A 22,601-nucleotide genomic window follows, 5' to 3' on the forward strand; every position below is an offset into this window, starting at 1 on the left:
ATATATTTAATTTTTAAAATGTACACAGCAGTTGAAGTTAAAAAAGCTATAGATTTTATCAGCAGCTTAGAAAATGAAAATAATTTTGTGTGCGCTCAAAGGTTAGACTTTCCCTACATTCGAATCTAACATTAAATTTTTTTGCTTTTCCTTTAAAAAACTGAAGCAGCTTTTAAATCTATCTTCCAAAGTCTAGCCTTCAAATAAACTTTACAGTTCCACTTTAAAAAAAGTAAAAAAAAAATTTTCCCATGTTTGAGACATAATTGCCATAAAACATTGTATAAGTTTAAAGTGTACAACATGTTTTCACATATGTATATACTGCTAAATAACCATGATAAATAGTTCCACTTTTTAAAAGTCTGCTAAGTTGTACTTCTCAGTAATACTAATACTTAAACATGTCTTATATAAGAAAATGTTAGCACTTTTACAGAAATCACTTTATTATGTAAAGTTCTTAAATATGTGAAGTATTATGCATCAATATTATGATATTCAGAGATGCTCTTTTCCTCTGGTTCAAAACACAACACAAAAGAAACCTCTCATTACCGAGTTGCCTTTTCTCCTTGTAGCTTTCTGACGAATTTTAAAGGATTTTTTCCTAAAATGTTCAGCTTGTTCGTATCTTAAAAAAACAAATAAATAAAGTCAAACAAAAGAAACATATGTCCAAAGTACCATACTTCAGTGACATGAAAGCATTCCTTACCTTGTGTAAAGCTTTTTTTGGCTCTTAAATATAGCATAATTTCTAAAAATGATAGTCACATGGAATTAAAAATCTTTAACAAAAACCTTCATAAAACAAAATTTAACAAAATGCACCTAGTCCTCCAAGTAGCTGACATTTGACAGATTTTTAACCGATTTAACTCACTTTGAATCCTAAAGGATGACCTAACTAAATGAAAATCTAAAATTTTAGTTTGCTCTACCACCTTCTCCTGTATGTGCTAATTCTGGTCAAATATAAATGTAAATAGTTTGTGTGAAATAATACTTCTAGAAATTAAAAGAAAATATTCCCCAAAAAAAGAAAATATTCCAGTATGTATCATTTATGATACATGGTTTCTGATAGAGAAAAAGATGCCAATCAGTGGGTGTGTCTAATAGATATGAGACTTTTTATTACACCAGGGATTAGTAAATTTTTTCTGCGGGCAATGGTTGGCTGCCCTGTATTAGTAACACACTTAACATTACAAAGCTAGTTGGTGAAGGAGCCCAGATTCAAACCCGACTATATGACTCCAAAGTCCATTCTCTATCCTCCACACACCTTCAAATAGGGATGGATCTTGTAGTTCTAATTTTCTGCTTACTCCACAAACACCCAAGACTCAGAATAATATTCAAACATGGTAGATTCAAAAGAATATTGGATGAGAAAAGTACACAGCCACAAAACAAAAGCTTACCACGTAAGTACATTAAGAACTTTATGACTCCCCATCATTAAGCCAGAGTATTATGGATCTAAGTCTTACTTATTTTGTTTCTGGTACAAAGTTGCAAGTGCCTCAAGTTCACGAGCAATATGTGGATGTTCCGCACCATAGGCATTTTCTGAGATTTCTAATGCCTGTTTATACAGCTGTTCTGCATTGCCAAACTTCTTCCAGTGCACGTATACACTTGCTAGTTGGTGGAGGGACTGAGCTACTCTTGGGTGATCTGGATCTAAAGCTGTTTCTCGAATTTCTAGAGACCTCTGCAAAGGCACCACAGCCTAGGGGGGAAAAAGTTAAAGGGCAGTTAAAGCCAGTGAAATGCTGTAAGATCTGCAATCTTATTAGCACAGCAAATGAAAGCTGCCCTACCTCCTAGTATGGAAAGAAGAGCAAAAAAAAAAAAAAAAAAAAAAAAAGAAAGAAGAGCAAACAAGAAAAACCCACACTGCTTCTGATTCCTGGCTGAAGTTACCTGACTGAGGAGGCCTAGATCCTTGAGAAATCGCCCCAGGGTTTCATAAAGATCAGCCAAGCAAATCATATTCTCCTCGCCTTCACAGTTTTTCTCATATTGCTTCAATGAATCAAAGTATTCTGCTGCCATTGCGCTTTTGTCTTTGCCAACAAACTGCCAGTAACTCAGCAACTCAGCAAAGTGTCCTCTGTTTCAACAAAAAACCAGTAATTTAATGAAAAATAAACTTTAAAACTCACTATTGAGTGAAAATGCCAGAATTCCTATCAGGCTACTGACACTTTATTAGTAGGCAACTACAGTGTAGAGAGAGGTAAGACTGACGATAGACTCTGCCATCTGAGTCCACCACTTCTTAGTTGTGTGATGGTGAGCAGGTGGTCTGACCTCTTACACCTCATCATCCTTATCTGCAGAAAGGGGGTCACCAACCCTAGGTGTCTCAGAGGCTACTGTAAGCAGATGATGGCACAGATCAAGTACTCCATAATGTTGGCAGCTGTCATTAATGTCATATGATTATCCACCAATGGGAATCTACCAGAATCCTCTGTAGACATTTCATGATACACAGTCAACTGGCTGACTTCACTCAAATAATTATTTTAAATGATGGAAATTAGAATGGAAGAAATTTTTTTTGAGAATGGAAGAAATTAATGAAACATAGGCAACTGTCAGAAAATAAATATAAAAGCAAGCTTATTCATCTGAGGAGATGACAATAGTAGGATGGGAGAGCTGGCAAACAAAAGAGTATATCTGATTTCTTTTTTTTTTTTTTTTTTAGTATATCTGATTTCAAGGGAACTATGAAAAGTTGGGATGGAGATCAGAAATAATGTATGAGGTATAACAAAGAAATCTGAAAAGTTTACTTAGGAGCGAAACAAATTATGTAGCTATGCTATGAGAAATGTCTACGTTTCTAAATAAGACAGCAACCCAAACCCCCATGAGGCTTAGAGGTCAGAAGTTTGAATGTAAAAAGGTGTTTTGGCCACTGGCAAATTCAAACATAACCAGAAGAGACAAACAATACATTTATGGAAAAGGGTAATCCTTTCTTTAAATTTAATACCAATCAAATTTTGTGTAGAGCCCAGAATCTGGTTTGAAGGCTACACTGAGATACCTGAAGGCCCTGAGAGGCAGGCAGACATCATGAGCCACCTCCCTCGGTGGTTTTGATCTGAAGCTGCTGAAATGCAAGATTAAGATAGAAAGCTATCTCAAGATCTTTCCAGTTCTGATTATTCAGAATATTCTTTTTTTCTTCACCTCTTGGAAAAAAGAAGATCCCATGGCAATTTGCAAATTATCTTAAAATTTCTCCCAGTTTTATATTTCAGGGACTACTGATTCAGACTTTTATAGTTTTTTTATTATTATTTTTAATCGTGCCCTGTTTTATCCCTAGCACTTGTGGATACCATAACTATTTTGGGTTAATATAATATGCACAGCTCAGCCCATAGTATGGACTTACTAAACATCACATTGTGAGTGGGAGACCTTATATTACCTCTTTCCACTTACCTAAATTTTACAGCTGAATCCAATTTCATCTTTCTGGGCCCACTCAGAAATCCCTCTTTGCCAGTTGCTTTCTCTCTAAATCTCATTTTTTTACAGCATTATAGTATTTTTCTGTAATTTATTTATTTTGTAAGATATAGTTGACATATAACATTTATTAGTTTCAGATGAACTACTCATGATTTGATATTTATATACACAGCAATCTGTCTTATCCCCAGTTTCAGTTAGTGGTGATCAACCATGGTCCAGGAGGAGATGATCCTCCTCTGACATAAGGTCAGAAGGTCAATAGTAGCCTAAGGCTCTATCACGATGCCTTCTCCATTCACCTGACTTCATCTCATCACTGGGGCATTCTTTCATCTCACAGCATCACGAGAAGTCTAAATTAGTCCAGTAAGATATTTTGAGAGACAGACCACATTCACATAACTTTTATTATAGTATGTTGTTATAACTATTTGATTTTATTGTTAGTTATTGCTGTTAATGTCTTACTATGCCTAATTCCTAAATTAAAACCTTATCATAGGAATGTCTGCACAGGAAAAAAAAAAACATATATAGGGCTTGGTAGGATCTCTAGGGTCAGGCGTCCACCGAAGGTCTTGGAATGTATCTGCCATGGAAAGGGGGAACTACTGAATTGCAAAATGATCACCACAATAAATCTAATTAACACCTGTCCCTATATATGGTTACAAAATTTTTTTCTTGTGATGAGGACTTTTAAGACCTACTTTCTTAGCAGCTTTAAAATATGCAATACAGTATTATTAACTATAATACTGCTGCACACTATATCACCAGGAGTTATTTTATAACTGTAAGTTTGTACCTTTCCACTCCTTTTAACCCATTTGGCCCACTCCCTACCCTCTCCCTCTGGCAATCACCAATCTCTTCTATCAAGAGCATGTTTGTTTTTTGTTTTTTTATTATTTATATATATATATATATTTTTTTTAAGATTTTATTTATTCATGAGAGACACAGAGAGAGAGAGAGAGAGAGGCAGAGACACAGGCATAGGGAGAAGCAGGCTCCGTGCAGGAAGCCCCATGTGGGACTCGATCCTGGGTCTCCAGGATCACACCCTGGGCCAAAGGCAGGCGCTAAACCACTGAGCCATCCTGGGATCTCATTTTTTTTTTTTTTTTTTTTTTTAGATTCCAGATATAAGTGAGATCATGCTATATTGGTCTTTCTCTTACTTATTTCACTTAGCATAATGCCCTAAAGGACCATCCATGGTATTGCAAATGGCAAGATTTCATTTTTTATGGCTGAACAGTATTCCATTGTGTGTATGTAATGTGCACATATATACATACATCTTCTGTATCCATTTATCTATCGATGGACACCTAGGTTGTTTCCACATATTGACTATTGTAAAGAACACTACAATGAACATGGGGGTGCATATATCTTTTCAAATTATTATTATTTTTTAAAAAATGTATTTATTCATGAGAGATACAGAGAGAGATGCAGAGACATAGGCAGAGGGAGAAGAAGGCCCCACGCAGGGAGCCCAATGCAGGACTCGATCTGGGGTCCCTGGGATCACAACCTGAGCTGAAGGCAGACGCTTAACTGCTGAGCCACCCAGGCATCCCAATTTTATTTGTTTTCTTCAGATAAACACCCAGAAGTGAATTGCTGGGTCATACTGCAATTCTATTTTTAATTTTTTAAAGAACCTCATATTGTTTTCCATAGTAGCTGCATAAAATTATGGTCTCATCAACAATGCACAAGGGTTCCCTTTTCTCTACATCCTTGCCAGCATTTATTATCTCTTATTTTCTTGATGATAGTTGTTCTAACAGGTGTATAGTGATATCTCATTTTACTTTTATTTTGTATTTCCCTGGTGACTAGTGATGTTGAGCATCCTTAAATGGATCTGTTGGCCATCTGTATATTTTTTTTGGAAGAATGTCTATTTAGATCCTCTGTCCATTTTTCATTTATTTTTTTTCAAAGATTTTATTTATTTATGTAACAGAGACTGCACAAGCAGGGGGAGCAGCAGGCAGTGGAAGAGGGGGAAGCAGACTCCCCGCTGAGCAAGGAGCTCTACATGGGGCTCGATCTTGGGACCCTGGGATCATGACCTGAGCCAAAGGCAGATGCTTAGCCAACTGAGCCCCCCAGGTGCCCCTCTGCCCATTTAAAAAATCAGACTCTTGTTGTTCTTATTGAGTTTATGAGTTCTTTACATATTTTGGATGTTAACCCCTTTGCAGACATATGATTTGCAACTATTTTCTCTCATTCAGTAGGTTGCCTTTTCATTTTGTTTATGATTTCCTTTGCTGTGCAGAAGCTTTTTTAGTTTGATATAGTTCCACCAGTTTACTTTGCTTTCGTTGCCTTTGCTTTCTGTGTCAGATCTAAGAAATCATCACCAAAGACTGATGTTAAGCAGTTTACTGGCTATGTTTTCTAGGGTTTTATGGTTTCGGGTCTAATTAAGACCTGAAAAAACTACATTAAAAATGCCATTTTTCTTTGTTATACCAAACAACTGTTTAAATCTGTTTTTTTTTTGGGGGGGGAGGTGTTCTAAAAGTACGTTTCTTACCTTTTATAAAGGTTTTGAGACACAAAGAGATTGAGAAGGCAATCATGCAGCTTCTGTTTACTTCCCTGCTGCTGAAAAAGCCAAGGGAGCTCATCTGCACTCCTCCAGGTCACTGGGTCCTGACTGTTAGAAGGGAAGGGACAATGGGACAATACTCAGTAACACTTTTCCAACAAGGAGATTGCCTCAAAAGCCTTCACACAAATGTTAAAGGGAGAAAAATGTATTTGACATCTATCCCTGACTCTAATTATAATCTAATACGGAGAAAATTAGGTCAAAATCAGAAACTCAATCAATCTAAGAAAATGAATACAGTGATATCAAGAACACTAACCAAATTCTCAAGGTATTTTCCTAAAATCAAACTATTTTTAAAAAGACCCAATCAATCCAAATATACACACATGGATATACAGACATACACATATATTTAAAACATTTAACTGGAATAAAATAAAAATAATAAAATGACCTTGCACTGATTTCATGTAAGTTTAAATCTTTAGCATACTATTAAAAGACTTACTTACATAATAATCTTTTGTTCTTTTGACATTAACAGGTGAGATGATTTAATCTTTTTCATAATAATTAAATTTTTATACATTAAGTTATAAGCTAAGAAAGAGAAGTAAAGACCCAGAGGTAAAATGTGTCGTAGAAGAACAATATGGACATTTATAATACCTCAGCTGCATGGTAAAATAGTTGATTAGCTTTTGCCTACATGAAGAAATAATGGTGGGACCTTCCATATATTCTAGTCTCACTGTTTCCCAAGCCTGGGAAGAAAAAGATAAAATATTATAGTCTATTTTTTGTAAGTCATTGTATATCTAACAATTAATTTATAAACATAAATTTATAATTATTTCCATTTTATAGTTGCATAATAGAGATGGAATAAGAGTATTTTAAAATTCAGGATATGTTTATTTGATAAACTGATAGAGAATAAAAATCTCCTGGAAGCACTTAAAACACAAATTTAACTCAAATATTTAGTTACTACAGTAAAAATATCAGAAATGTGGATGAAAAAGCACTGAAGAGGGATCCCTGGGTGGCACAGCGGTTTGGCGCCTGCCTTTGGCCCAGGGCGCGATCCTGGAGACCTGGGATCGAATCCCGCATCGGGCTCCCGGTGCATGGAGCCTGCTTCTCCCTCTGCCTGTGTCTCTGCCTCTCTCTCTCTCTCTCTGTGTGACTATCATAAATAAATAAAAAATTAAAAATTAAAAAAAAAAGAAAAAGCACTGAAGAGAATATATTTAAGCAATATATAATAATAAAAGATAAGCCTGTGAGATTATAAACATTTATAATGCAGCATACTCACAGGAAAGACTTCATTGCATTTGTATACACATAAGTCAACCACTGCATTGCAGGTGGCTAAGAACTGTACCAGTCAATGTGTCCTAAACATTTGCTACTATGTACTAGATATCATGCCTAAGACCTCACTAGGATGGAGGACCATCTCAACTGATTCTCTTCACAACCTCAGTAGTAAGCTGGAAAAATCTGCCAAGGCTTAAAGAATTTACCCAAGGTTACATAGCTGTTAGCTGTGAAGAGCTGGATTGTGAACTGAGGCATACTGACTTACTGAGTCAAAGCTCTTAAGACATAATACCAACAATCAAACATACATAAAATTGAAAAAAAATTTTTTTTCTCTTTCAGAAGGAAACTACCTTTTAAAGTACTATAGTCTCTCTTTATCCCCAGTTTCACTTTCTGCAGTCTCAGGAACCTGGGGGTTTAAAAGCAGATGATCCTTCTTCTGATATTACAGTCAGAAGGCCAATAGTAGCCTAGGTGACGTAGGTCACAGTTGCCTACATCATTCCCCTCACTTCATCTTGTCAGGTTGGCATTTTATTGTATTATATCATCACAAGAAAGATGAATGCAATACAGTAAGATATTTTGAGACCACATTCAGATAACTTTTAGTACAGTATACTGTTACAGTTGTTCTTTTTTTTTGTTACTGTTTTATTGTTATTGTTTACTATCCCTAAATTATAAATTAAACTTTATCATGGGTAAGCACGTAAAGAGAAAAACATAGTATATTCAGGGTTTGGTACTATCCTGGTTTCAGGCATTCACTGGGGTCTTGGAAGGTGTCTCTTGCAGATAGGAGGGGACTACTATAACAGTCACTTCATAAAGGTACATTATAAGAATAATACTAGTCAAATTTTACATTTAACCTAAAATCATTGCAAAAAATTTTATAATGCCAAATTTCAGAATTCAACCATGTCTTATAATTGAAACACTTAACAGAGCATGGTATGTTGACATTTGTAAGTAAAAAACCTTATTAAAATAACATTTACCTGTAGATGTTGAAACTTGAGCAAGCCACAACCGTAAGTCAATAAGCTCATTTTGTGTAAACTGTGAATTAGAGAGGTCAAGACAGCCCAGGAAAGCTCAGGGTAGAGTTCCATCAGTTCTGATTCATTTATGCCATTGTGACTAACATTTATTAGACAGAGAATCTAAGTAAAGAAATGAATTAACAATGATAGTAAGCCACCTCTGTACAAACAGCCATTAAAATTTCCATAACTCTTTTAAGATTATTAACTTCTTATTCAAACTTATGTTCAAATGATTTAATAAAGCAAGAAACAGATTTCTTAGACTAAAACACATTTTCCAAAAGGCATTAATCACGAGTAAGATAGCAAATCTAGCATGCCAATGATAACACACAGAAAAAAGTTGGAAGAAAATTAAAACCTCAGGAAATGGATTAAAACTAACGACAAAGTTCCAATTTGGGAAAAATGGTATAAGAAAATGGTCCTTCTACTATAAATGCCCATTAACATAAGACAACATCTAACAAAATATCTCTAAAAAAGCACAGGTAGGCCTGCAAGAATGAAAGGGAAATCCCCCAGGTGCCAAAAATGAATAGGAAAGTGAACATTAGAGGGCTAAGTGCTGGGGTGCTGTTCCTGGGGGAAGGGAGGGTCCCGAATAGGCAGCAGTCCCAGTAATTAAGGGCTTGGGTTTTCATACCCATAGCAGGGATGGAAGGTGAGCCGCCCTTAAACCTGGTAAGGTGAGGAGTTAGAATTAGAAAGCTTGTGAATACCAGGAATCCCAAGAGCTGTACTCTCTCAGTAAAGGGGTGCATGAGAAAACATCGGCTCACAGACCAAGCACATATTAAAGCTTACTGTCAAACTCTAATATTTAAGACATTGTGGTGTTGGCAAGGAAGAAGAAAACTGGAACAGAAGAGCTCAGAAGACAAACTCAAGTTAATTTCTAAGTGTGATATCCAAATCAGCAGAAAAGATGTACTATTTGGTGAAATGAAAAGTTAGCTAGCCAAATGATAAAAGATTCCTCACACAATAAACAAAATTAAATCCACAAGATAAGAACTTACATAGGAAGAACAAAAACTGTAAAACATTTTAATGGGAAAAAATACATATGAGAACATTTTTGTGATAATAAAATATTTTTTTGAAAATAAAAGATTTTTAAAGTAAGATATAACAGGCATAAAAACATAAGAGAAAACTGTTGATAAATCTGACTTCATAAAAATAAAACTTTGTATAATGAATGATACCAGAAAGTTAAGACAAGAAACAATTGGAAAAATATATTTATTTGCAAACTCTGTAACAGAGGATTTATATTCAGTATGCAGAATATTTAAGAGCTCCTGGAGATCAGTAAGGAAAGACAATTCAATTAAAGTTCAAGTAAAAGGGCTTGAATCAGCAATTCACAGAGGAGGAAACAAGAATGGCCAATAAACATGAACAGAGGAAAAATCTCAATGATAATCAGGAAAATGCAAATTTCTTGAGATATCACTTCTGGCCATAAGCACACTATCTATGGCAGCCAGCATTCCCATATACGCTTGAAACACACTAAGCACAAATTTAAAAATAGTTACTATTTACTTCAATTCACACACAAATGCAAACTTTCATGAGTTTTATAAGTTTATTATCCATTACCTGTTTCATTAGTTCTTTATCCACATCACTTGCCATGGACTCCTGGATAGATCGCAGAGCAAGTCTGTATAATGAAATAGTATCTTGACACTGGAAACACTGATGAAGGATTTTATCTAAATTGCCTGCTCTCCCAGCACTGTTGGAATTGAGAATAGATTTAATTTCTTATAGACAGCCAACATCTGTGAAAAATTTGGGGTAGATAAAAACAATGTGGTCTCTATTTTTCATACTTCAAATGATAACAAATTCAATAAAACATGATACAGGAAAATGATAGTGTTACAGGGCTGCTAGAGTCATCAATTTTATTCTAGTGTACCATTTAACTCCAGTATAAACACATGATAAGGACTTATCTATCAATCAATTATTGCACATTATGGAACACAGAAATGAGTAAGACATAGTTCTAATCATTTAGAAACATGCTACCTACATACAGGAAGCAGGAAAATAATTATAAATAAATGTCATTAGTTAGCCATGCAAGTTAAATTTGTGTAGAGACAGGATTTAGGGAACATCAGGCTACAGGAAAATCAGTAAATAGGGTAGTTTGTTTTTAAATATTACACAATATTTACCAGTAGTTTCTTTTTTAAATATGAAGATATGTAAAGAAGAAAAAACAAACAAAAGGTCTGTAGTCCCTCTCTACAGGCCTAATAAATTTTCTAAAGATTTATTATCTATGGGAAGCCATTTCAGATTTCTAAGTCAGCATGACTGTATGTAAATTTTGTTTAAACCAAAAGCCTGATTTATGATCCACCAAGCATACACTGTCCATCTGCCTTGTAAATGAGTAGCCTAAAGGAAAACCATCTTGTCCTTGAGATACGGGTCAATGCTCCTACCCCCTGCATTCTTTGAATGTTAAAAATGCATGATTCCTGCCTATATGTTAATCTACAATCTTTTGAGCTTTTACAAGATGTAAAAAAAGGTATATAACTAAAAACTGTTGATTCTCCAGAGTACTTTCTTCCCTGTGAAGAAAGTGTGTTTCCCATGTGTTTTCCTGGCAGCTGTCCTAACTTGGGCTCGAATAAGACTCTTTATTTACAGAGATTCTAGGTTTCTTCATTTTGTGTTGACACTCTTAAAATAGTTAAATTCAATAAATATTATGAAATGTGTGGACAGTGACTCACACTCTTGAACTGTACTTAGGCAAGCTCCTGATGCTCGCCAGAGGCCAGATACACTGCCAAACGGGAGACAGTGGAAGAGGACAGTGCGAATACCATGGGCAATTAAAAATTTCAGATGTTTTCATTTCAGATCTGGTGCTCAAGATGAGAAGGTGGAATTAAGAGCCAAGAGCACTAGATTCAGTGGCTAGAATATGAATTGTACTAGGATTACTGTCCATTCCAATGATCACCAAAACCATATTCATCTTTTTTTTGCCTCATGGTTGTGAAGAGACAAAGTAAGGTGAGGCTATAGTGAAGAATAAGTGTAGTTACACTTTGTAAGGCTTATCTAAAGGCAAATGACTAATGGGCATCTGAAACAAGAATCTATTTTAAGATGAAAGGTTTATCGGAACTACATACCTACCTACTAATTTGCAAGGACACCCAAAATGGCATGTGTTTGCCTCAATTGTCCTTCACTTTCCCAAAGCTAGGGGCCTCAAGCAGGTAACAAGGAGCACTCATGGGTCCCCAATGAGGGCACAGATGGCCTTCTCTAGCAACCCCTGACAGGGAAATGGTTAGTGTGATGAAAATTAGACAATTATGTCCAACAAGTTCTCATAATTCATGGGCTATCATCAATCTGCAGTCACGAGTCTCATTCTCATAGGATGTTAGTATCACGGTTAGAATCAACACAATCTGATGTGAGTGGCTGAAAGCGATTGTCGCAAGGATCATTCTCAGTTTCACAAGGTGGGGAAGCAGTCTGCAGCAAACACAACACATGCAGATCATGTAAAATGGCCACTACTTACTGTGTGATCATTTTGCCGAAAAGGGTGACATAAAGGGCATTGCAGGTTGTAGCAGAACGACAGTGTCGTTCTAGCTTCTTCTCCTGCACCAGTTTACCAGAACACAAAACAAACAAAACAAACATAAAAAAAAAACAAGACCACCCTGGAATTAAACGGTCTTTACTAGGGAGCCATCAACAAATAGCCCTGGCAGAAATGACATGGTTCCTGCCACTTTATCAGTGGCATTGCTGCCATGTGGTGGTGGACCACAGATTCAGTAGGTATGTGTATATATGTTCTTTTGCTTTTAAAAATTCCTGTTTGAGATCCCTGGGTAGTTAGCTCAGTGGTTGAGCATCTGCCTTTGGCTCAGGGCATGATCCTGGGGTCCTGGGATGGAGTCCTGCATTGGGCTCCCCACAGGGAGCCTGCTTCTCCCTCTGCCTATGTCTCTGCCTCTCTCTGTGTTTCTCATGAATAAATAAAATCTTAAAAAAAATTTCCTGCTTAATATAAGAAACTTAAACTTAAGCCCAAAATGTTTTTTATTACGTCTTCTATCATTTGTTAGTAGTTTATGAGCAAGTGCGTTTAACCATTAGTAAACTCCAATTTTCCTTAACACAATAGAGAGTTCCTATATTGAATGTTAAGTCTCACATGAGGTGTTTTATGGGAAAGCTGACAGAGAGTAAAAGAGCAGCAAAATTAAAAAGACTTACCTGCTCTTTACTCAATGTAATGTCCACAGAGTGGCATTCTGCAATTATAATAGATTTCGCATCTTTTGGATTTAAAGGATCAAGATGAAGTGTAGGCCACAACCTTTTATTCAAAGAAAAAAAAATGAAATTCTCTTCTAATAAGATAATAAAAGCTGTAACCTACCCAAAGACAAGTCAAAATTTTTTCATTGCCTTATAAAATAAACAAGACTAAACTCTGTTAATCTCACTAGGTAATATTTATTTGATTCATTCTAACCTGTATGTCGTTATTTTCAGCAATTAATCCCAACAAAGACTTTTAAATAGCATATATGTTAGGTAGCAAAGTGGCAAAACACCTTCAGTTCTATGTTCTATACAAGCAATAAAACTAAACATATATATGTTTATAGCTTATGGATGGTATATATGATATACGATATATAGCATATGGATGGTATTAAAATCCTTGGGGCAAAATAAGTGCTTAGGAAGAAAATGTCTAAAAAGGCTCTTGTGGGGGACAAAAATAGGTTGAGAAACACTGCCCTTCAGAATTCAACCACTGTATCCCTTTTTTGAGGACTGCCGAAATAAGCGCATGTTTCAGGATAACAGGCGTCTGGAGCATTACTCATAGCCTGGCCCTCTCCTTATTTTCCTCACCTGTAAATGTAATTGCCTGATAGCCATTGCTAGCTTGTGGTACAACTGGCAACTCAAGCTAACCAGGTCCCAAAACAAAACTTACATTTCCTCCACAAACTTGCCCACCCTTTGGTTCCCTATTTCAGTTCATGGATCCGCAATTTACTTAATTTCTCCAGCCAGAAATCTGGGGGCCATCTAGCCTTCCTCTCCTTGACATCCCAGCTCTAACCTCCCACCAAAGTCTGTAGAATATATCTTTCTTGGGAATTCATTCACTTCTCTCACTCCTCACTGCCACTCACATGAAAGACATAAAAACACAAACACATACCCAAAACCTTTCCTTCTTTGTACTTAACACATTTCATGTAACCTGAAAGAACTAAAGTTAGCATCGTACCTCCATGCTGGAGGGCATGTTTCTACATTCACAGAAACAATTACTCTTACATTCACTGGCAGTGGATCTATCAGCCATTTCATGTGTTTTTCAACTTGCTTAAAAATATAAAAACAAAATTCATTCTATTAATTCAAAATATTTCAAAACAACCCGATAAGAGCTCCCCAAATAAAATGAAATTCTCATTGAGTTTCTCATTATTATTGATAAAATCCTGTTTTTAGATAATTTATCTCAGAATATTAAAAGAACAAGTGGGAAAATACCATTATAGCTGATATGAATTCTGGACATTTAAGGAAAAGTCAAGGCCCTAAAAGTCTGTCAAAATGAATAATTTTTGCTAATTGATTGGTTCATTCAATTGGTCTTTTCCAATAAGATACCAATGCCTATTGGCATATGTTACATTTTTTATTGATGTGTTTCCTCCCTAAAGATTCAGCAGAAATAACAGAAACAACATCAGCATTTTCTTCTCATAAATATATTTAAATGCTTGCTATAGCCACTACTGATAATTTTCTTTCTGAGAGTATTAATAGGTTACAAAGTGAAAACCGTACCTGAACTTGATCTATAGAATCAATAATGATGATGATGCTGCCTTGGTGACGGGCAGAGAGTTTTTCTAGCCAGCGTGGAAATTCTTCCAGAAGCTTGGCCGGATCCAACGTCAGAGCAGATACTGACCAAGAGTGCTGCATCAACTGCAAGACAAGAACACATACGAATGCAAGGAGTTAATGCTTTATCACAGCTGGTGGAAAACAAACGGGGTAATACTGAAAATTGAAAATTACTGGGTACTTAGCCCCAACAATTTCTGAATCAAATAAAAATTCTGATAATTTCAAACCATGGCATCTTATACCTTTAGAGTTAGTCGTTTAATAATCAAGGAGGACTCAGAGCTGGTTGACATGGGCCTTCCCACAAAATGAGAAAGAATTAACGTGTTAGGGGAATTCTTTTGCTGTAACTGAATCCTGAAAGAAAAAGACCTTTTATAAGACTGATAAAGCTCATTTATTACCAACAAAAAAAGAATTCACAATGCATTAAACATCAATGCTACCCAACTGTCAGCAATCACATGGTCAATAAACATGGGAACTTCCATTTTTATTCCGCTTTTAGATCCTTTTAAATAAACCTTTAAAAATTATAGATTCATTTAGATTACAAATTGATATTAACTTGTAGAAACCAACATAGTGTACATTTAAGGTTAAAAAATTAGCGAAATGAGCATACCCTTTAATTGAAAATATGCTATTAGAGGAAAAAAGATATTTCTTTGCTAAGTACAAAAATATTACCTTCCAAAAAGTATTATTTTCCATTAAATAAAAGGGCAGGAAAAAAGGAAACAACAAATGCTCACTCTTCAACGAAGATCATAATTATGAAAGAAAATATTCTTACTGTTTTTAAATAATAGCAGCTAAAATGAAAATAAAAAAGAGTTTATCAGCTTCTATAAACTTTAGTCCCTAATCTGAAGAACGACTTTGCATTCATAATACAGGTCATCCTTTATTCTGATGTTCTTTATGACTTATTTCACACTATACACTCGGTCTTTGCCTTATTTCAAATATTTAAAATCTCAGTGAAACTTTTCTTTTCAGTGAAACTTTTAAGATGAAGTCGATAACTGAAAACAAAGGCACATCCCCTGTATATATATAGTTCACCTAATTCATTCCATGCTGACCACTCCCTTACATAGCCCATGCTTAGCTCTGACATACATAATTAATGTACATAATCACAAATGCTCCTATTTCCTATTCCTTTCTCATTCTGTATCCTAACATCCATATTGTATACACTTCCGGGCATACGTCTATTATTTTATACCTTTTTGCTTTTTTAATGTTTATTACAGGCCATGCAGGAAAGCAGATAGGTAATAATACATTTTGTCAAATGAGTTCAGTAATTTAAATGAGAACAATGGTACTAACAATGTAATTGTAAAAAAAAAAAAAAAAAACAACAAAAACCACACACACAAAACAATGTAATTGTACTGCATCATACCACTTTGATAAGAGAAGGGACTTTCCAGAACCTGGTCCTCCAGATACCAGAAGCGGTGGAATTGGTGCTGGTGCTGCCACTAGATCATTAAGGCGTTGGTAATACTAGAAACAAAAATGAATTAAAATTGTGAGGAAGCACACACCTCTTAGAATACTAGAGTCAACTTCTGATTATCCTCTGAAATCTTTAGAGAAAAGCTGCATGAGAAAAGGAAATCTACTTGTAGCCAACAGCATCCTCATGATTGCTTATTTTTATGGCGGGTTAAGTGTGCCCAAAGTAGTAAACTAAGAAATGAGTCCCAATTTCTTTTATACATAGTACTGCTATAAATTAATGGATGAGACAACACTTAAGATCTCCTTTGGGTTTTGCAACATTCAGATTTTTCAGAATGCTGCAGGGAGGCCACTCTATTACCCTGTATCCTCTAAACCACAGAAAGCACCACAGAAGGCTTTGAGGGTGCTGGCAAGCATCCTCAGCCTCTTGGGCAGAACACCTGTCCCAGACACTACCTCACTTTCCAGGGATTTCTGAGAATAGGTCCAAACAAGAACAGGTTTTTGTCTGGCCCGTTATCTCGTCCTCCCAACCTACTACAAGATATCAGGTCAAGTAGAGCTGCCCTGAGATCATTCTGCAATTGAGTGAGCTCCGGCCATGTCCCAAGAAACAATAGACTCTAGGCTTATTCCCAGACCACTAAAAAACTGTTTAGAGACGAAAAGGACACACTCAAAAACCAAAATAACCTCAGTACTTATTAGAGACGGCAAAGGGTCATCGTGGGGGTTGAGATGTTCATGTAAAAGTGTGCCAGTGGTCTAAATGACAGCTGATAAGAATTTTAAAGCGAATTTTGTAACAATATAGTTTGTAACTAGCTTTAGGGTAGTAGAAATTTCCAAAACTACAAAAACAATTATTTGTACATTTTTATCAACAAATTTTCTTTTTGCCCTATATAGATTTAGAATATATGTCCTCAGGAACTCAAATTATTATGAAAGCAATGATGCTCCTCAGAAAGTAAAGACTTATTGATTTAGGACTGTAAATCCTAACAATTTACTTCATAGGTCACACAGAAACCTTTTATAGACACTGTTTCCCAATAAGAAACAGAGCATAGGATAGAGCCAGAAACCCTAGTCAAAATCCCAGATCAATACTCTACTCCATTGTATCTTAGGCAAACTTAATATGAAACCGTAGGTTCTTTTATTTATGAAACGATAACAATGCCTCTCTTATAAATAAACAACATTATCATTGGCAGGTACTTTGCCAGCGTTATGAATTTTATCTGTTTATCCTCCTAACAACGCGTCAAGCTAGGAAATATCTCAGCGATCTCCATTTTACAGACAAGGAAGTCAAAGTTCAGAGCAAGTAATGTCAAAATCCAATTTGCAAATGGAAGCACCAGGACATGAATAAAGCCAGCCGACAAGTATAAAATTTCTATGAAAATACCACTGTTACTGAACAGCTATGATAATATTCCTTGTCAAACATTCAGTTCTTGGGATCCCTGGTGGCTCATCAGTTTAGCGCCTGCCTTTGGCCCAGGGCGCGATCCTGGAGTCCCAGATCAAATCCCACATCGGGCTCCTTCCACGACTTCTTTCTCCCTCTGCTTCGCTCTCTGTGGTGCTCTCATGAATAAATAAATAAAATCTAAAAAAAAAAAAAAATCATTCTGAGCCCCTGGTGGCTCAATCGGTTAAGCATCTCCTTGGCTCAAGTACATGATCTCAGTCCTGGGATCAAGAGCAAGCTCCCCATTAGGCTCCTGGGCTTAGCCCAGTTTGCTTTTCCCTCTCCCTCTGCCCAACCTCATTGCGGCTCTCTCTCTCCAAATAAAATAACTCTTAAAAAAACAAAACATGCATTCTAACATTAATTTTTAAATATTATTATTTGTATGAAATTGACATAGATTTCTGTGATACTCAAATTTTGTAATTTGTTAGATTTTTTAAGAAATGCTGATAAATTGATCAGCCTATTGCATTAACTACTGTAGTGTTTTCTGAATGTTTGATATTTTGATTCCCTAAGCACTGGAAGAATAGATAGCCTTATGATTTTTTTTTTGATAGCCTTATGATTTTTATCAAGTTTCCTAGCTACCCTAATCTTGGTTTGGTGAACTGCTGATGGCAGCATAAAGAACATGTGGTCCATAAATCGTAATCTTAACTAAAAATGTTTGATGTTCATAAATATAACTGAATCTCACTTATCTTTCATATAATACAGAGTTAAGCACATGTCTCAAATGGATAATCAAGCCATGAGGACAAACACTAACACAATTATTAACCTTGACTATATTTAGGTAAAAATACAATCATGATAGAGCCTTAAGTGGTGACTTATATTTATTGGAACAATACTCCAAATGCTTACTTTCTCAAATCCCAACTCATGGGCTGAATTTGAAGCCTGTTGAAAAGTTTCCATTTGCTCTTGCTCATCATGTATGTCCCACAGAACATCGCCAAAATCATCTTCTTCTGGAATAGAATCTTCACTGCCCAAATCTTTAGTCTCCCGGTCTGTGTTTTCAAAGCCCAAGATGTCCTGAACATCAAGAGAAAGCACACAAAAATGAATAAAGAATGTAAACACCTTGTAGCAGTGTTAGCACACAGGCCTAAGGTGGGTTTCACCTACTGTGGAGGGCAAGTCCAAACCTGTGGCCTTTGGTTAGTACCTACAAGAATAAATTTGTAATTATAAAAAAACATTAGTTTAGAAATAAATATTAAAATGACAAACACACGAAAAAACAAAACTCTTAATAAAAAAAACCTCTTTTATTCAAAATAGAGGTGCAATGGGGGCATCTGGCTGGCTTAGTCAGTAGAGCATGTGACTCTTGATCTTGTGGTTTATGGGTTCAAGCCCCAACCAGGTATAGAGCTTACATTAAACAAAACAAAGCAAAACAAACAAAAACAAAAAAACCCCAAAAACTGTCTGATAAAAATAGAGGGGCATTTAACTCTTGGGGATCTGTTTCCTGAAAAATGTTATGTAATATATTTGCTTATATCTGGCAGTTGAATAATCATAAAGATTGCACTCATGTGTAAGAAATATGCTGCTTTACATTTTTATAAGAATTTAATTACTAAGATGGGTTTTCTTGATATCAAATATCTATATCATTCTATATTGTCTTTATATCACTGGGAATATGTTGTTCTTCAAGCAGTAAAGATGGCAAATACATCCATTTTCACTTGTTGTTATTTATTGTACTCAATTTTATTTATCTGGATCCTAAAATTCACAAAATTGTTGAGAAAATCAAAATTGATGTCAATTTTTATACTAAAGAACACTATACTAAATGCATTGCCAGAAGTCATATCATTATTTTTGGGGACTCATTCTTTTTTTTCTGATAACAAGTCTCCATACTTGTAATACAAGTTAATTAGAAAAAGTAATCTAATCCCTAACTTCTCAAATAGAATCCCTGGTACCTTGGAGGAGGTGTCAGCAGGTATGGACAACCACAGGTTATATGTGGTACGTCTTTCTATTGTGCTCATTTTACTTTAAGGTGGAGGGGTTCTTTTTCTTATTAGGATTAGATTTTTGATAATAAATAATTTAAAACATTTTTTATTAAAAATAAACACAGATATAACATTAAGCAGAATATATAACTTACATAAATTTGAAAGATAACACTTGAGATATCATAGAAATTTTCAGTCTGTGATACTATGATCCATTACTTCAGACCTTAGAGGTGTGATTTTATCCTTACCTGTTGTAAGGATAAGTAGTGGATATATCTGAAAAATATTTTTTCCTTTTTTTTTTTTAGAGAGAGAGTACACGCATGCACATGTGATTAGAGGTGGGGTGGGTGAGCTGGGGAGGAAGGGGAGAGGGAGAAAGAGAATCTTAAGCAGGTTCCAAAAAAAAAAAAAAAAAAAAAAAGCAGATTCCACACCCAGCATGGAGTGCAGGTGGGGCTTAAACCCATGACCCTGAGATCACGACTTGGGCTGAAATGGACATGTAACCAACTAAGCCACCCAGACACCCCTAAAAAGGTTTTTCTAATTTATAAGAATTCAAGGTGTACATAAAACCTGAGGAGACTATTGAATAAGATAAATATTTTCCCTCAAATACTTATACTTCTTATCTAGCACTTTTGTAATTTATTTTACACTTAACAGGTGTTGAGGCATCAAATAGCTTTGTGAGACAGAGGACAGATAAAGATACACGGTGCTAGTAATACTATGATAATACCACAGAATAGACAAACACCAGAAACAATGGCACACTCCCCAGGTATTGTTTTTAAAAAACAAGGAAGCTGTTTTTACTGGAAAACCCAACTTTATGGAAAACAGTCTTAGAGTTTTTTTTAAGTAGGCTCTATGCCCAAAATGGGGCATATTGACAAGAGTTGCATGCTTTACTGACTGAGCCTGCCAGATGCCCCTTAGAGTATTTCAGAGAAAATTTATAAAGAATGCATTTTTTACCTGTTTAATAATCTTTTCCACATAAATATAAGTTTTATATACTCCTTCTGCAGGATCACCAGAGTGATCAATGATCTGGAAAAAAGAAAGTTCAACAAGAACATGAAGAAAACAATAGTAACAGTAAGAGGTAAATATTTCTATAGAACTTGTATGTCAGGGATTATTCTAAGTACTTTGTACATAGTAGTTCATCTGTCCTCAAACTCTGTAACATTAGAGACATTATTATTATTATTATTATTATTATTATTATTACCTCCGTTTCACAGAAGAGGAAACTGAAGCAAATTATGTAATATGCTGGAGGTCACAGGAGGTATTTATTGTGAACAGTGGGAACAATGCCACAATAATACAAAAAGTATACTTTTTTCCCTTATGTGTTCAAATTCTGTATTTTGTATTTCATACCACTCAATATATATAACATTTGAAATATATCAAAATCAATTCTTATGTGAGTAAAACTATAATTCTACAAAATAAAAGGCAAAATGGTATTTGGCTATGTAAAACAGTAGTCTTCCTTTTTCTTTCTTTCTTTTTTTTTAAACAGTAGTCTTCTAAATCTGCCAAAAGACTACCCTACCTGTAGAGAACATGTATGTTGCTAATAACTGATTAATATTCAATAAAATTAGAGTAAGGCAATGGTTTTACAAAGCATAGCAAGTGAAACAGAATGAAAGTTTATCCTGTATTTCCATTTATAATCATGGTAGACAGATCTTATTTTACTATTTTTATAAAATAAATTCATCCTTCTAGTGTATTAAGTTTTTAAAAGATTTTATTTATTTATTCATTCATGAGACACACACACACACACAGAGGCAGAGATACAAGCAGAGGGAGAAGCAAGCTCCATTCAGGGAGCCCAACGTGGGACTCGATCCCAGGTCTCCAGGATCACGCCCTGGCCTGAAGGCGGCGCTAAACCGCTGAGCCACCCAGGGATCCCCGTGTATTAATTTTTAAAGCCATTTATAAATAGGTTAAAGATCAGAAAGAAGAATCAGTATCTTGCCTCTTGGGGCCTAGTGGACCAGGCTCATACTAAAATAAAGCAAAGAGGGGATCCCTGGGTGGCTCAGCGGTTTGGCACCTGCCGTTGGCCCAGGGCACCATCCTGGAGTCCCGGGATTGAGTCCAGCATCAGGCTCCTTCCTGGCATGGAGCCTGCTTCTCCCTCTGTCTGTATCTCTGCCTCTCTCTCCCTATATATATATATAGTGAATAAATAAATAAAATCTTTATAGAAAAATAAATAAATAAAATAAAGCAAAGAATGAAATAATTCTGGAGATTATAAAAAAAATACACTTTTTTGTGTTAGGCTCTTTTTTTTTTTAAAGATTTTATTTATTTATTCATGATAGTCACAGAGAGAGAGAGGCAGAGACACAGGCAGAGGGAGAAGCAGGACACAGGCAGAGGGAGAAGCAGGCTCCATACAGGGAGCCTGACATGAGACTCGATCCCGGGTCTCCAGGATCGCGCCCTGGGCCAAAGGCAGGCGCCAGGGGATCCCTGGGTGGTGCAGCGGTTTGGCGCCTGCCTTTGGCCCAGGGCGCGATCCTGGAAACCTGGGATCGAGTCCCACGTCGGGCTCCCGGTGCATGCATGGAGTCTGCTTCTCCCTCTGCCTCTCTCTCTCTCTCTCTCTCTCTCTCTCTCTCCCTGTGTGACTATCATAAATAAATAAAAATAACAACAACAAAAAAAAACAAAAAAAAACAAAACAAAGGCAGGCGCCAAACCGCTGTGCCACCCAGGGATCTCTTGTGTTAGGCTCTTTAATGTTATGCTGGTCATAAGCTTTGCAACACTAAATGAATGTAAAATAATGCTTCTGTTCACTTTTGATCTTACTTCTTGAATGAGCACAGAGAAATAAAAACAGTCAAAATCTGAGTTGTGGGACGCCTGGGTAGCTCAAGTGGTTGAGCATCTGCCTTCAGCTCAGGTTGTGATCCTGGGATCAAGTCCCGCATCCAGCTCCTTGCAGGGAGTCTGCTTCTCCTTCTGCCTATATCTCTGCCTCTCTCTGTGTCTCTCATGAATAAATAAATAAAACGTTAAAAACAAAAACAAAACAACATCTGAGTTGTTTTCAACTGTATTCTTTTAAAAAAAAAAAAAGATTTTATTTTTAAGCAATCTCTATACCCAGCATGGGGCTTGAACTCACAACTCCAAGATGCAGAGTTGCA

At 35.9% G+C, this 22,601-nt stretch overlaps 1 protein-coding gene across 1 annotated transcript in view; it reads right to left on the minus strand.

Annotated features, from left to right (window-relative positions):
- NPHP3 (nephrocystin 3) overlaps positions 1-22,601 on the minus strand; it is a 44,961-nt gene that overhangs the window by 7,953 nt on the left and 14,407 nt on the right. The window contains 15 exon segments of the mRNA XM_055321076.1: positions 559-634; positions 1,500-1,741; positions 1,936-2,125; positions 6,074-6,196; positions 6,764-6,858; positions 8,431-8,595; positions 10,090-10,228; positions 12,059-12,141; positions 12,766-12,868; positions 13,802-13,899; positions 14,371-14,514; positions 14,679-14,793; positions 15,854-15,957; positions 18,275-18,448; positions 20,386-20,460. Of these exon segments, the coding sequence (XP_055177051.1) occupies positions 559-634; positions 1,500-1,741; positions 1,936-2,125; positions 6,074-6,196; positions 6,764-6,858; positions 8,431-8,595; positions 10,090-10,228; positions 12,059-12,141; positions 12,766-12,868; positions 13,802-13,899; positions 14,371-14,514; positions 14,679-14,793; positions 15,854-15,957; positions 18,275-18,448; positions 20,386-20,460 (1,926 nt within the window).

The sequence above is a fragment of the Nyctereutes procyonoides genome, unplaced genomic scaffold, assembly GCF_905146905.1.
Source record: "Nyctereutes procyonoides isolate TBG_1078 unplaced genomic scaffold, NYPRO_anot_genome, whole genome shotgun sequence".
Classification (NCBI taxonomy): domain Eukaryota; kingdom Metazoa; phylum Chordata; class Mammalia; order Carnivora; family Canidae; genus Nyctereutes; species Nyctereutes procyonoides.